The sequence below is a fragment of the Octopus bimaculoides genome, chromosome 11 (assembly GCF_046866305.1).
Source record: "Octopus bimaculoides isolate indiv1 chromosome 11, ASM4686630v1, whole genome shotgun sequence".
NCBI classification, from domain to species: Eukaryota; Metazoa; Mollusca; class Cephalopoda; order Octopoda; family Octopodidae; genus Octopus; species Octopus bimaculoides.
The window spans coordinates 2,529,882-2,544,881 of NC_142938.1; the positions used below are offsets into that span (position 1 = coordinate 2,529,882).

At 33.7% G+C, this 15,000-nt stretch overlaps 1 protein-coding gene across 1 annotated transcript in view; it reads left to right on the forward strand.

The window, feature by feature from the left end:
* Positions 1-15,000, forward strand: part of LOC106884064 (uncharacterized) — a 20,975-nt gene that overhangs the window by 3,571 nt on the left and 2,404 nt on the right. Inside the window, exons 2-6 of the mRNA XM_089359221.1 lie at positions 3,211-3,279; positions 5,026-5,260; positions 9,455-9,516; positions 9,897-10,130; positions 14,550-14,666. Coding sequence (XP_089215347.1) covers positions 3,211-3,279; positions 5,026-5,260; positions 9,455-9,516; positions 9,897-10,130; positions 14,550-14,666 — 717 coding nt within the window. The remainder of the gene's footprint in view (positions 1-3,210; positions 3,280-5,025; positions 5,261-9,454; positions 9,517-9,896; positions 10,131-14,549; positions 14,667-15,000) is intronic.

A 15,000-nucleotide genomic window follows, 5' to 3' on the forward strand; every position in this document is an offset into this window, starting at 1 on the left:
TAAGTTGCAGGGACGTAAACACACCAACACCGGTTGTCAAACGGTGGTGAGTGACAAAGGCACAGACACACATACACTCACACAGGCACACATATACATTTAACGGGCTTCTTTCAGTTTCCGTGTACTAAATTCACTCATAAGGCTTTGGTCGGCCCAAGGCTATAGTAGAAGACACTTGCCCAAGGTGCCTCGCAGTGGGATTGAACCCATAGCCTGCGCCAGTGTGTATGTAAGATAATTTCAATCTTAATAGTCAAAATCTTGATAAAATTAAACCATGTACGCACCCAAACTCACATCTGAAACAGCTGTAAGCCTATAATACATACTTAAATGTATACAACCCATTATTTCTGTCAATTACATGTATATGTAACATTATGCATAAGGATTAAATATTATTGCTTAACATTAAGCATTTGTGGCAGGAATGAATATTTTGTAGATATTTATAAGTTATTTCCGTGTAGTATCGTTCTTGATGCAGCTAGAATATTTTCAGTATCTCAGAGTATTATTCATAAATATTTGAAAATAGCATAAATGATTGTGACACATAGAAAAGAAGTAAAGAAGTTAATATAGATACATTACAATATACATTCATATTCTATACATAATAATCTGTTGGCGAGGTTCTTTGATTTTGGAAATCTGGTCAACCTTAAGCAACGGTTATTATAATGCAACTAGTTTTAGTAAAAGTAGATTTGATTAAGATGAACATCGGTGTTGATGGGATTTGCTATGAAGCCGATCAGAATATATGAAAACAAATGAAAGCCACAGGTAATATGTAACCCAGCACAACTTCTGACTTGAGTCAACGATGACAACGCCATTCCCTTCACTAGACTAGCCTTGTGTGGAGCCTTTTAGAAATTCGACCGGACAAAGACAATACTTGTCGAAGGATAGATGAACGTAACGAAGGATCAACTAATCGTTATCGAGCAACAACAGCGCGGGATGAACGTAAATTAGGATTAGCGATTATCTAGAAATAACCCACGATGAACGTAACGAAGGATTAACAACTCTCCAGCAACGTAGGATCTCCAGTAACGTAGGATCTCCAGCAACGTAGGATCTCCAGTAACTTAAAAATCGTCAGCATTGTGAACGGGCAGGTTGTAGGTCCCCACAATGATGGATAGAATCATGCTCTTCAGCTAAGGTGTAAGCAGAATGCCTGTGGAAACGTCACCCCGTATAAAAACCTGTCAGGACAAAAATCAATCTCTGATATATGACCATTTGTAATACACAAAGATCTCAGATTTACTTTGATTTTGGTGGCTTTTAAACACACACACACACACCACAGACAGACAGACACACACACAGAGTCTCACACGCACACATACACAGAGTCTCACACACACACACACACTTTCATTTTATTCTTTCGTTTTAGTTCATTTTTCCTTGCTTGCCCTTTCCACGAAAAAGACAACATATTTTATTGATTTCGTTGACCTGGAAAATGTAAATAGACATACGCGCGTACACACATTCACACACGCATACACATATATGTATATGTATGCATATCAATAAGTGTGTATAAATATGTAACGCCAATGTATGAGCGCACACATACACACACAAACATATTTATATCAGCGGCTAACAATAAATTGTATATAAAGGGAGCAGAACGTTGCACCGATAACCAGCTGGTGGAGAATCCGCCTGGGGCTAAAATAGTACTAACAGTCATCGTCGGCCACTTATATGTAGATATTTTCTTTGCTGTTTAGTATACGTCACTACTCTATCACTTCTTGAGATTTTATAACAAACTATATATATATATATATATATATATATATATATACCGGAGTAAGCACATGAAATGTGCAACAAGGTGGAAAAACAGTCTTTTGTTATATTTTCTGCTGCTTTTAAATAAAGTATATATATATATATATATATGTATATATATATATATATATATATATATATATATATATATATATATATATATATATATATATATATATAATATGTGTATGTATGTAACCGGCCGAAACTGCAACGACGATCTGGTACTCGACTGAAGATTGAAAGCTCCGAATGACCCATCCATGTTTTTTCCTGTCCTTTTTTGTATCGTCTAACTGTCCGTATGTTTTTTTTTTGTCGCCTGTTACGTTCTTGTTCCATTTTTTGTTTTGTTTATATATATATATATTTATATGAATACCCTTACCTTGAATTCGACACTACTAGGCTATGTTTTCAATCTTTTTCAATTGCCAGGGTTTAACGAAAATTATTTAATAAAGAAATTTTCTTTTTCTGTTTTGTTTTGTTTTTTTCTCCGATAGAGTTTTAATTTTAAATATTCTATAGAATAAAGAAAAACTTCAGAATTCAGTGAAAAAAATCAAACAATGTTTGTTTTCGCTTACACACACAAACACAGACACATCTGTGTGTCTGTATGTATTTCTATGTTTGTATGTATTCGTGGAATACTTTCATTGTAGCATTCAATACATAACACAAGTGTAGAATTTCTCATTTTGTGTTTAAAAGTTTACACTGCAATCGATGATCGATCTTTTCAAAACCCTAAGCGTCCTCCGGTGAGGATACAAATCGTTGTGTGTGTGTGTGTTTGTGTGCATGTGTGTGTGTGTGTGTGTACGTGCGCACGCGAGCTATTTAATTTGCCACTTTGATGTGATATGGTACTGCTCTATCCCTTCTTGAGATTTTATAAGTAGTTATTTTGCTTGTTGTAAATAAATAAGCAATGGCCACTTTGTTTACAATGGCGGCCAGTTCTGGCATTTGTATAACACTCAATGCCGAAATCAGGTACTAGCCCTCCTAGGATTTTCCATATGTATATTCTTGCATATCTCTCACGCCTTCGCTCCTCAGAGTAAAGTTGTAGTTTTTGCAGCCTATCGCTGTAGTTCATCCGCTGCACTGTTTCAATCTTTTTATTGTAGTGACGTTGGACTGCTTCAAGCTCCGCTGTTAGTTTCAATCAAGTTGATACAATCGTATCTGATCCTTCAACTGCTTCCATTTTGTGTATGTACATTTGTTTTCTAGATTGCTGACATTTAGTAATGATTACTCCCATTGTGTTGATGTACCATTTTCTATTATTAATAAAACAGCCGACGTTTTTGACGTCGTGGGTATACTAGCATTTGACTAAAAGATATAAATTATTCATTTATACAGAAAAAAGAAAAAGGAGAGGCCGTGCAAGCAGTTATAAGTTTGGGTCCAGTTGATACTCCACAAGAAAAGGTAAGAGTGTGAAGTTTTTCTTCATTCGAATAGGTTTCCGTATCGTAAAGTTTAATATCATATAAATACATACATCTGTGTGTGCATGTATATGCGTGCGTCCGTGTGTGTGCGCGCGTGCGTGGGTGCGTGTGCATGTTTAATAGGTTAAATCATATACCTAATATATATATGTATATATATATATATATACATATATATATATATATATACATACACACATGGACATATACAAAGGCATGCATATATATATATGTGTGTGTGTGCGTGTGTGTGTGTGTGTGCGTGCGAGTGTGTGCGTGTGTGTTTGTGTGTGTGTGTGTGTGTGTGTGTGTGTGTGTGTATGTGTGTGTGCTAGACATACGAGTCGAGCAACATGTCCAAAGTAAAGAAACCGAACGTAGAGCAAATATGCTCGACGTCTCTGTTTCATGTCACATTCAGGTGTGTAAACTACAAGAGACCTTTAATCAGCAGCAGTGAACGGACAATTATACAATGTAAATCATGTTGGGAGGGTTGGGATGTGTTTATATACATGATGCATGCATACGCTTACATACATACATACATACATACATACATACATACATACATACAATATACTGTCTCAGACTGAAACCGAGTTATTTGTTTTTGTTACGTTTTGTGTTTGTGGTGCGGGAGCGTGACACATGTACTAGAATAGCCTTCGATAGTTTTCTAATTAATTAATTAATTATTATTTAGTTAATTAAGTGTTTGTTTTATGTTAGAAGTGCTGAAAAATTGCATGATTGGTTATTGGATTTCAACAAACCAGTCGCTCATTTCTTGTAATTATGTAAAGAGTGTCTCTAACTTGGGGCGTAACAAATATTGCAAAGGATTTCATTCAAAGATCACCGGCTTCTTGGCTTCCTCAAAGTTGTTTACATCTTATACACAACACACGCACACTGGGATAGGGCGCCAGAATTACTGCAGGCACAATAATTCTAGGGAGTAAGTATATATATATGTATATGTATATATATATATATATATATATATATATATATATATATATATATATATATATATATATATATATATATATATATATATATATATATATATATATATATATATATATATATATATATATATATATATATATATATATATACATATATATATATATATTGTTTTATTTTTCTGTTTGTACCAACATACCTGTATTTCTATATATGTGCATTATTTATGGGTGAAGGTTACCATTGTTTTCATGCAATTCAGGTCCCTTAACAATTATCAAATTTGCCACGTGAGGCACCAGCGCTCGTATCCGTCATGTTTCATGTGTCAGCCTTGATAATCAATACGGAATCTCTCGTTATGAAATCAATGGTAGCCATCACCCATATATAAAGAATTTTTATCCACCAATTCGTTGAGTACCCATTCTCATTGTTCGATATTAACACGTGTATGTGTGCGCGTGTGCCTGTTAGTGTATGTATATATATATATATATATATATATATATATATATATATATATATATATATATATATATATATATACATGCATAAATATATGCCTGTATATATGTATATAACACTGTTTCTGTTAATCATGCTTCTGTTTTCAACATGCCTCACCCATTGTTATTTAATCTCCATTATCAGTATTATTGTCATTGTTTTGCTTTGTATCGAATCCCCATTGCCACCACCAGCCCCCCCCAACCACCACACTATTTACCCAGTTCAATAATTATTTCAGGTTTACGACTGTAAATTCGAAATTTCTGAATCAACCAGCCACCAAAAGACCTTAGAGAAATTCAATTGCGAGGCTTTCGACGTACCCTACAACGCAGCCCCACCAGGAGCTTGGAACCCTCTTTCAGTCAATGATGACGATGTACAAGGCTCTCTCGGTCTCGTCAACAATTCCTTACAAGGCAGAAATCCATCTCTACAGATTCTTAATATCAACAAAGTTGAATCCCAGGCAGGTTTTTTTTTATTCGTTTATTTTTACTTGTTTCAGGCATTGAACTGCGGTCATGCTGGTGCTTTGCCTTAAAGAATTTTCGTAGTCGAACGAGTCGGTCCCAGTATTTTTTAAAGCGCCGTACTTGTTCTATTGGTCTCACTAAGTTTCTGGGATGTAAACACATCAACACCGGTTGTCAAGCGGGACAGACACAGATTCAAACACACACACACACACACACACACACACACACACACACACACACACACACACACACACACACACACACACACACACACACACACACAAAGATATATATGTATATGTACGCACACTTACACACGCAAAAAATTTCTTGGTGTATACATACACAGGTCAGTTGTTACCGACGAAAGAGATGGGAAACACATTAAGCATAGGGAGGAGGAGGGAGAGGAAAAGTAATATATATATATATATATATATATATATATACTGTTGAACCTGGGAGGGGCATTATGCCAGTAAAGATAAACACACGCACTGGTTCAGTCCTTTATCGTTATTGTTAGTTAATGGGTTAGTTACTCCATTAACTAATTTATCGATAAGCCGTTTTTTACTAGTTTTTCAAACTCATATGCCAAACGCTATGGTCAAACAGTTAATCGATAATTCAAATGTTCAGTATTGTTCGTGTTATTTTTATTTTTTTGTCAAATAATTATTTCATCGCATTGTTGTAATCTCTTCAGTGACACGTCTCTACTTCCATTTCTTTTGAACTTATGCTCCAGCGTTGGGATTCGTCCGAGATCTGTCCGAGATGAGTATGTGAGTTAGTGTACGTACGCGTGTGCATCCGTGTGTGTGTGTGTGTTTAAATACTATGTCATTTATCACATACCTAAGATAGCGGTTTTGGATTTCTCTTTGTTTTCTTCGCAAACGCACCCGTTCATCCATATACCGTTTCTCTCAAAGACAGTGAAACTGTCTTCTTTGTTTGACAAATGTTGAATAAATTGTAGCCTATCTGTGCGTGAGCATCGGCATGCGCATGCGTGCGCGTGTGTCCATCTGTGTATAGGAGGGCATGTGTGTACGAGCGTGTGTGTCTGTGTGTGTTTTGTGTGTATGCGTATGAGTTCCCGTGTGTTTATACGTGCGTTTGTACGTATATATTTATACATATATACATACATACATACATACATTTTTTTGCACTTTCTGCCTTTCTAGCCACAACACATTCTTTAATTTCTCTCCTTGTTTCTTTCTGTTTTCCTTTCTGTGGAAGAGCGTAGGCTCGAAACGTTAAAGACCTTTTCACTTCCCGAGCGTTAAACTAATACATCTGTTTGTTGTCTACACCACCAGTCTTCGTCTTTTGTTTTTTGTTTTTGTGAATTCTCCCCCTATATATATATGCTTTAGGGCGATTACGCTCTCTGTCAGTACATATGTATACAATTATAACTACAGCATTAGAGCTTTTTAACTATTATTTCTAGCAATGTAGGTGTTCTAACACCTTAGTCACGTTTAGTGAGAATTATAGTTTTCCATTTTGGTAAGACATTGTAAACTGCTATCTATATTGAATTATTATACACACACACTCACTAATATATATATGATATATATATACATATGTGTATGTGTGTGTGTAGATACATAGATTGATAGAGAAATATATATGTGTGTATGTGTGTGTGTATGTATGTATGTGTGTATCCATCTCTCTCTTTATATGTGTGTGCGTGCGCGCGCGCGCGCGTGTTTGTACGCATTTTATTAGGTTTGTTCACTGAAATGCTTCAGACCGTAAAATCAATGTCGGTTATTTTATTTTATTTGTCCCTCTTTTTCATTATTCCCAATGAATCGTAAAATGATTTGCCAATCATTAAGTTTCTAAATAAGCCTTGTCGTCGTTGCTTATATCGCCTCCACGGTCGAATGGATAAGTCAGTCCCCAAATAACAGCAGATATATCTAGACGCATATATACATATATATATATATGTGTGTGTGTGTGTGTGTGTGTGTGCGTGCGTTTTATGAATTCTTTCAAATCCCCCTCCTCAACTCAGCACCGATTTTGCGATTTTGGACAATGTTTATTTCTCGTTTTTTTTTTTTTTTTTTTTTTTTTTTTTTGTACAATGTTCTTAAAACGATGGTAAAAGCTTTGAATGTTATGAAAAGAAAATATTTAGAAATTGTAACCCCCACGTTCTTTATTTTCAAAAAGAAAATGAAACATAATTTTAAAAAATAGTGAATTAAAAAATTTTTTTTTAATGTTTTCATCAATACTCACTTCTCCGTAAATCATAAAATTTCGACTTTCTTTCGAAACTTTTTGAAGATCACAGTTTTAAATTATGGAAATCCGAATCTGCAATTTGTTTTCTGTTTGTAATTTCTAAATAATTTTCAGACGAGAAGGTGGTTTTTAGGGAGATTTTGCTGTTGTTTCTAGCACATCCCACGACTACTTCATACCTTCCTCGTTTCTTGGTCACTCTGACATGTATTGATGTTTTTCAATATTTTTTCCACCATAAACACATTTTATGGAATAATGATACGGTTTTCCATTGCTGGTATTTAAGCAACAATGACAAAAAAAGACATTTGAATCGTTAGTGAGCAGCTCCTGTATCTCTGTGTGTGTGTGTGTGTGTGTGTGTGTGTGTGTAAGAAAGGGCCTATTTACTAACAGAAAAGCATGTTATTTAAATAAATTATCTTTTAGATATCTTTCTTCAATCACATGCGTACACACACACACTGGGAAACGCGCAAACACACTCAGCGTGAGCGATATACTATTACAGAGTGAAAAAGTTTACCATCAGAAAATGAAAGAGATGGACAAACAGAGAGAAAGATAGGAGAGGGGGTACCAGTGAAGTACTGGGATCGATGGAATCAGTTAACCCCCGCCACTCGAAGTTACTGTCCTTGTGCTTAAAAATCGATAATTTTATTACTGGTTTGCATTCAAGTAAAGTAGTCAACCATATCCAAAAGCCATGTAACGGCCAGTAAATATATTTGTGATGAAGGTCATCCGTTTTAGACAAAAAATTTTTATGCACGGAGACAAAGAAGCGTAAAAGTACGGAGTGCCATGTTTACCGAACACAAGTAACAATAATAATAATAATAATAATAATAATAATAATAATAATAATAATAATAATAATAATAACAAGCAGAGATAATCTAAGTTGGACATATTAGTTCATAATGTTCCCGCATTTAGAAAGCAATATCGAGAATAACAATATTTATGATGTAAGATAACAATGGCCACCGACATATATCGACGGTGAACGACCAAAAGCAGTCAAAAAGGAAAAAGACACGTCAAATCTAAGTAGACAAACAACAACAACGAAAAAAATGAATAAAATGAACACTAAAATTGGCAACCCTATATATATATATATATATATATATATATATATATATATATATATGTATATATATTATTGTTATTTGATTAAAAGTCTCAGTTTATACTGATGGTTATGATGGAAAGTGTCTGCTGTTCACAGCCAGCGGACTAAGGTGACACTTGTTTCCTGATCATGCTTCAAGAACCCTGCGGAAAACTCTTGCAGTTCCAAGCAATGATGATTCTTGCAGGTGTTCTATCTTTACGTTTGTAGCAGTCTTTCTGAGCCATGTTGGTAATCGAGTGCTGATACTTCCAAGTTGACCAATTACTCTGTATATATCTCACTTCAAATTGTCATAGATGTTCAGTTTTTCTTCTTTCTCTTTGATCTTGTTAGTACCGGGACGTACTATGTCGATAATCATGCAAGGTTTTTTCACTTTTGTTCACCACAATAATAGTTTCCAATGTCTGATCTGATGGTTACACCGAATCATTATTATTCACACTGAATTATTATTATTATTATTATTATTATTATTATTATTATTGTTGTTGTTGTTGTTGTTGTTGTTGTTGTTGTTGTTGTTGCTGTTGTTATTATCATTATTATTATTGTTATTATTATTATTGTATTAAAACTCACAGTTTATTTTGATACAAGCAATGCTGATTTTTGTAGGTGTTCTACCTTCACACTTGCACCGATCTTATTATTATTATTATTATTATTATTATTATTATTATTATTATTATTACTATTATTATTATTATTATTATTATTATTATTATCATCATGTTACTATTTTTTACAGATAGTTAACGGGATCAACTATAGACTAACAATACAAGCAGGCCCTAATGGACCCAACAGTCACGTGGTAAGTAACTTCACAATTTTAATTTGTTTCTTCGATTGTGAGTGTTGTTATTCTTTTTGTTGTTTTGCTTAATTTAACTTTTGCCAACTAAGACAGACTATCAAAAAAAAAAACCCCTTCAAATCGTCAGCCACCAAGGGACATGCTCAACTGGTTAAGGTCAAACAACTGACAAGCAAATCTGTGGTTTTGAGTAGAATATTTGCTGTGGCCCATCTTTTATACCAAGACAAAACAATGTACATGATATCAATTCCATTCAGTTAAGATCAGAAGCCATGAGAGCCACTGCCTGGTACTGCATCAGCATGGCCGCAGCTCTAAGCTGAAACTATAAAAAAAAATTATTATTATCATTATTATTATTATTATTATTGCAGACCCACGTTTGTAAGGTGATTGTCTTACATCAAAGCTGGCTGAAACACATAGAAGTAACCAGTCTTGAATGCGAACCCATGGGACCTGCCCCTTACGCTGGTGGCTGGCAAAAAGCTGAAAACACTGATGCTAATGTGCTCAATGCTGCCAACTTTGCTATGAAAACCCTCAACGGCCAGTGCAATTGTTTATTCCGCAAGAGTTTCACTGATATCATTTCTGCCTCCAAACAGGTAAGCCCTTTATACATCTGTATTACGATATATATATATATATATATATATATATATATATATATATATATATATATATATATATATATATATATATATATATATATATATATATATATATATATATATATATATATATATATATATATATATATATATATATATATATATATATATATATATATATATATATATATATATATATATATATATATATATATATATATATATGTATGTATGTATATGTACGCATGTATGCCTGTGTCCTTATGTTTACAAGGGGGAGAAATGTGTCAAGGCAGACAGGAAGCGGTGCAGCTTCCTAGATCTAACCAAACAGTAGTATTATTCCCTTCCACGGAATGTCACATTAAGTTGACAGCACACAACTACTTCATCAATAAATCATTCTGCAACATTAAATTTAAAATTTGTATAACTAGACTTCAATATTTAATAAAATCTGTGAACAAAATTTAGCCAAATTAGGCATGCTGAGCTCTTTCCGAAGAACGTGTACAAAAATATATTTGTTGATGTATTTAAAGAATGTTTACAAATAAGGACTCAGCCCAATTCCATATTTTCAAGATTATAGTGATATTAAGTATTTCAATAACGCGGATTCTAGCCCTAAAACGTTTTGGCTAGTAATTTATTACATCTTCAATTACTTTACAAAATTACCAAGAAAAGTCGTCTGTTTGACGGCCATGTTTGATGAAGTTAATACACGTGTATCTATTTTTATATCTGTTTATCTCACAAAAACAAAGTTGGATGTTAAATAAATATATACGTATTACATATTGAAATGTATTCATAGTTGTATATTTTCCGTTAATTCTGGTTAAATTGCGGACACAAAAACACATACACTCTCTCATACATTCATACGTATACACACACACACATACATGCATATATACATACACACGCACACACACATGTATATATGCGGGTATGTATGCGTGTGTATATGTATCTCTATAATCATTCAGCTTCAATATTATGTCTGTTGAGCTCTTTACATGATAACAGCATATATAAATACATACATGAAATATTAAACAGCTATAAAGCACCAATATATATATGCGTGCGTGTATTTCTGTTTATATATATATATATATATATATATATATATATATATATATATATATATATATATATATATATATATATATACATATACATATATATATATATATAAACATATAAGTGCACACACAACTAGACACACGCCCAAAATCCTAGCACACGCTCGAAATACAGAGATATACAGATTAAATATTCATTAAAATCACACGAATCATGTAAAAAAATACACAGACATATACGCACACACCCACATGCATGCACACATTCACACACACATATGTATATGTGTGTCTATGTGTGCATATGCGCGTGCGTGTATGTGTGTGTGTGTTTGTTTGTTTTTTTTTTCGTGTGCGTGTGCGTGTAAGCAAAACATATACATATATAAAACATGCGGACATACAGAGAGAAAGATACTTGAAGTCAAATAAAATTGACAAATAAATAATCCCCTCAACGCACCGAAAACAACCCATTGCAAAATGGCGTCGTTGTGTCGCCTTTCTGCAATGCATCATGGGAAGGACTGAGTCAACCTTAACATAAAAACAACATTCGCTTTTTCACTCTCCTTTTTCACTCTCTCGCACTTTCTCACTACCTCCTACTCTCTTCTCACTGTTTTTTTCTTCTTAATCTATCTACCTATCTATCTATCGATCGATCAGTCTGTCTGTCTTTCTGTCTACATCTTGATATCTAAACAAAGAGGCAGACAAAGAGACAAGCAGGAACACTGCAGGTAGATACATTCCACTTGCTTGTCTTCGGGTCTGTCAGTTGTTTAACAATACCTTTTATCGAATTATCTATCAATCCATCAATGACTACATACATACATCATACATACAAACATACGTACATGCATACTTACATATATATGTATGTACGTATATATATACATATATATATATTAGTGTATATATATATATATATATATATATATATATATATATATATATATATATATATACATATAGATAGATAGATAGATAGATAGATAGATAGATAGATAGATAGATAGATACTTACAGACGCACACGCACAGAAACACACTTACATGCATATAAACACATGCACGTGTAAATTGCAAATTATGTAATACCAGCAACTATAATGCAAACGTTACCAGTTCCACATACATAACTGTAAATAAAGACTCAAAGAATCAAACGGTACCAAAATGAAGCATCCTGCAGTGGTTTCGGATATCAAGAAGACATTAATTGAGTTTAAAGTAAAATTTAACATCATCATGCCTCTGGAAATCCACGCAATAAAGCAATGGAGTGTATGATTAATTAAATTCGGGAGATGTTAGCGGTAAACAAATATTTATTCTATATGTTTACGGCTGTTTCGTGATCTTTATTCAATTGCATCATTGACGCTAAAGCGCCTTACACGCATGTACATATGCATTTAGATATACATATGTAGTTGTATGGTAACATAAGAAGCAGGTTTATTCTTCACAACCTTATATATATAAATTTATATTCAAAGTTACAAGATAGGACCAGCGTTGCTAGAAATAAGAGTCGAAAAATACCCAAATAAGCCACAATATGACTGAAAATTAAAATTTTTAGTGATATTGTCGCTTATTTCAGTATATTTCGACTCACATTTCTAGCAACGTTGCTACTATCTTGTACCTCTGATTATAAACTTATAAATCTACCTTTTATGCTTGCTAGCTTCTTATATTATTATTATCATTATTATTGTTTATTAATAATATCTTTATATATGCATGTGTGCGTGTATGTGTGTGTGTATACATATATACATGTTAGAATAATATAGTATATTCTGAATATATGTATATGTACACATACACACAGACTCATATGTATATGTCTATATATATGCATGTGTGTCATTCGCCAGCTGGAGCAGGTGTATTTCTGAGGCTATAAGCAACAGGATCATCGTCCCCTGTGGCAAATATTCTTCACGATTCCGTGCTGCTACTGCTTATTTCTCGCTCAGAGATCTATTATTGCTATATATATGTATGTATATATATATATATATATATATATATATATATATATATATATATATATATATATATATATATATATATATATATATATATATATATATACATATATATATACATACATATACATATATATACAGAGATGAAATACACATAAATACGCACCTGCTTATGTGCATTAATTCATAGACACATATTTGTAAGCACATGCACAAAAATAACAGATATGCTAACGTTCTTTCACGATGTAATCGATTATGATGCAACGATGGAGGCGCAATACGCATCCTAATCATAGCGGGTGGTATTTCACCTGCCTCACCTGTCATCGAACACCTGGCTGAGTCCATTCTACCTTAACAGACAGGTACGGTCAGCCGTTGCAGTACAAGCGCACTTAGTACATATATCATCGTCAGTGCTTTAGTTTCTCTCTTTCATTGAATTTCTCTACGTAGTTCTTATAACAGTTTCTCATCACTTGTGTGTGTGTGTATGTGTGTGTGTGTGTGTGTGTGTGTGTGTGTGTGTGTGTGTGTGTGTGTGTGTGTGTGTGTGTGTGTGTGTGTGTGCGATGTTTAGCAGCATTTCATCTGTCTTTACGTTTTGAGTTCAAATTCTACCGAGGTCGAGTTGCCTTTCATCCTTCCAGGGGTCGATAAAATAAGTACCATTTGAGCACTGCAGCCAATATAATCGGCATAGCTCCTCCCACTGGCCTTGCTGGCCTTGTGCCACAATTTGAAACTCATATTAGTACAATGCTGTCAATGGTTTCATGTTTAAAAATTAATTCACTACTGTTCAAGCAATTCCGATTGTTGTTAATCGCATCCATTTTGGATGGGACTACCATTCAACGGGCACCATGAGTAGTGCCATCCAAAATAAATGCGATTATAAACTCTCAAGATTAAAATGTTTGAACAATTGGGATTTCTTTTACATGAAACAATTGGTAGCATTGTTAATCTATAAATGAAGGTTGCTCTTAAATAAAGTGGATATATTTTTTATGTTTATGCATTGATTCTATACATGGTCTATATTAAGACTGATTTATCGATTTTTTTTTCAATTTTGATATCTTTTTGTTTAAGGCGTTGACCTTGTAGAACTATTAGCCCGCTGGATAAAATGCTTAGTCGCATTTCGTCCGTTTCTACGTTCTGGGTTCGACTTTGCATTTCATCCTTTTGAAGTCGATAAAATATGTACCAGTTGCTCACTGGGGTCAATGTAATCGACTTCGAAACTTCTGGTCATGTGACAGAATTTAAGAGTAATATTTTCTTTTGTTTTTTCTTCAGCTTGTAAATGGTTGGAAGTACAAAATCGTTTGGAAAATCGGCGAATCGACCTGCCGTAACAACGAAGAAAATAACAGCAAGGGTCTCACTGAGTGTCCACTGAAATCTGAAGACAATGTATGTTGAGAATTTCTGTTTGTTCTATTTTGGGTGGTGCTCATCGCTTTTATATATATATATATTTATAAATAATCTTAATTATTTATAATATATCCTTCGTAATGTTTTTACACTACTTTTTATTTATTTGTATTTTCTTAACTCATATCTGGTGATATTTCCGTGACTCGAGATTACTGGTCTTCTCACATAAACGTTGTGCATGGCATTTGAATTCACAGCTTGATTGTGTAGATAGAGGTGAAAAAATTTCTATTGCCGGTCGGGATTCATGCTAGCCCCAAGGTAAAGTCTTGTTTTGATTTCTATCTATATGAATATTTCCCCTGAC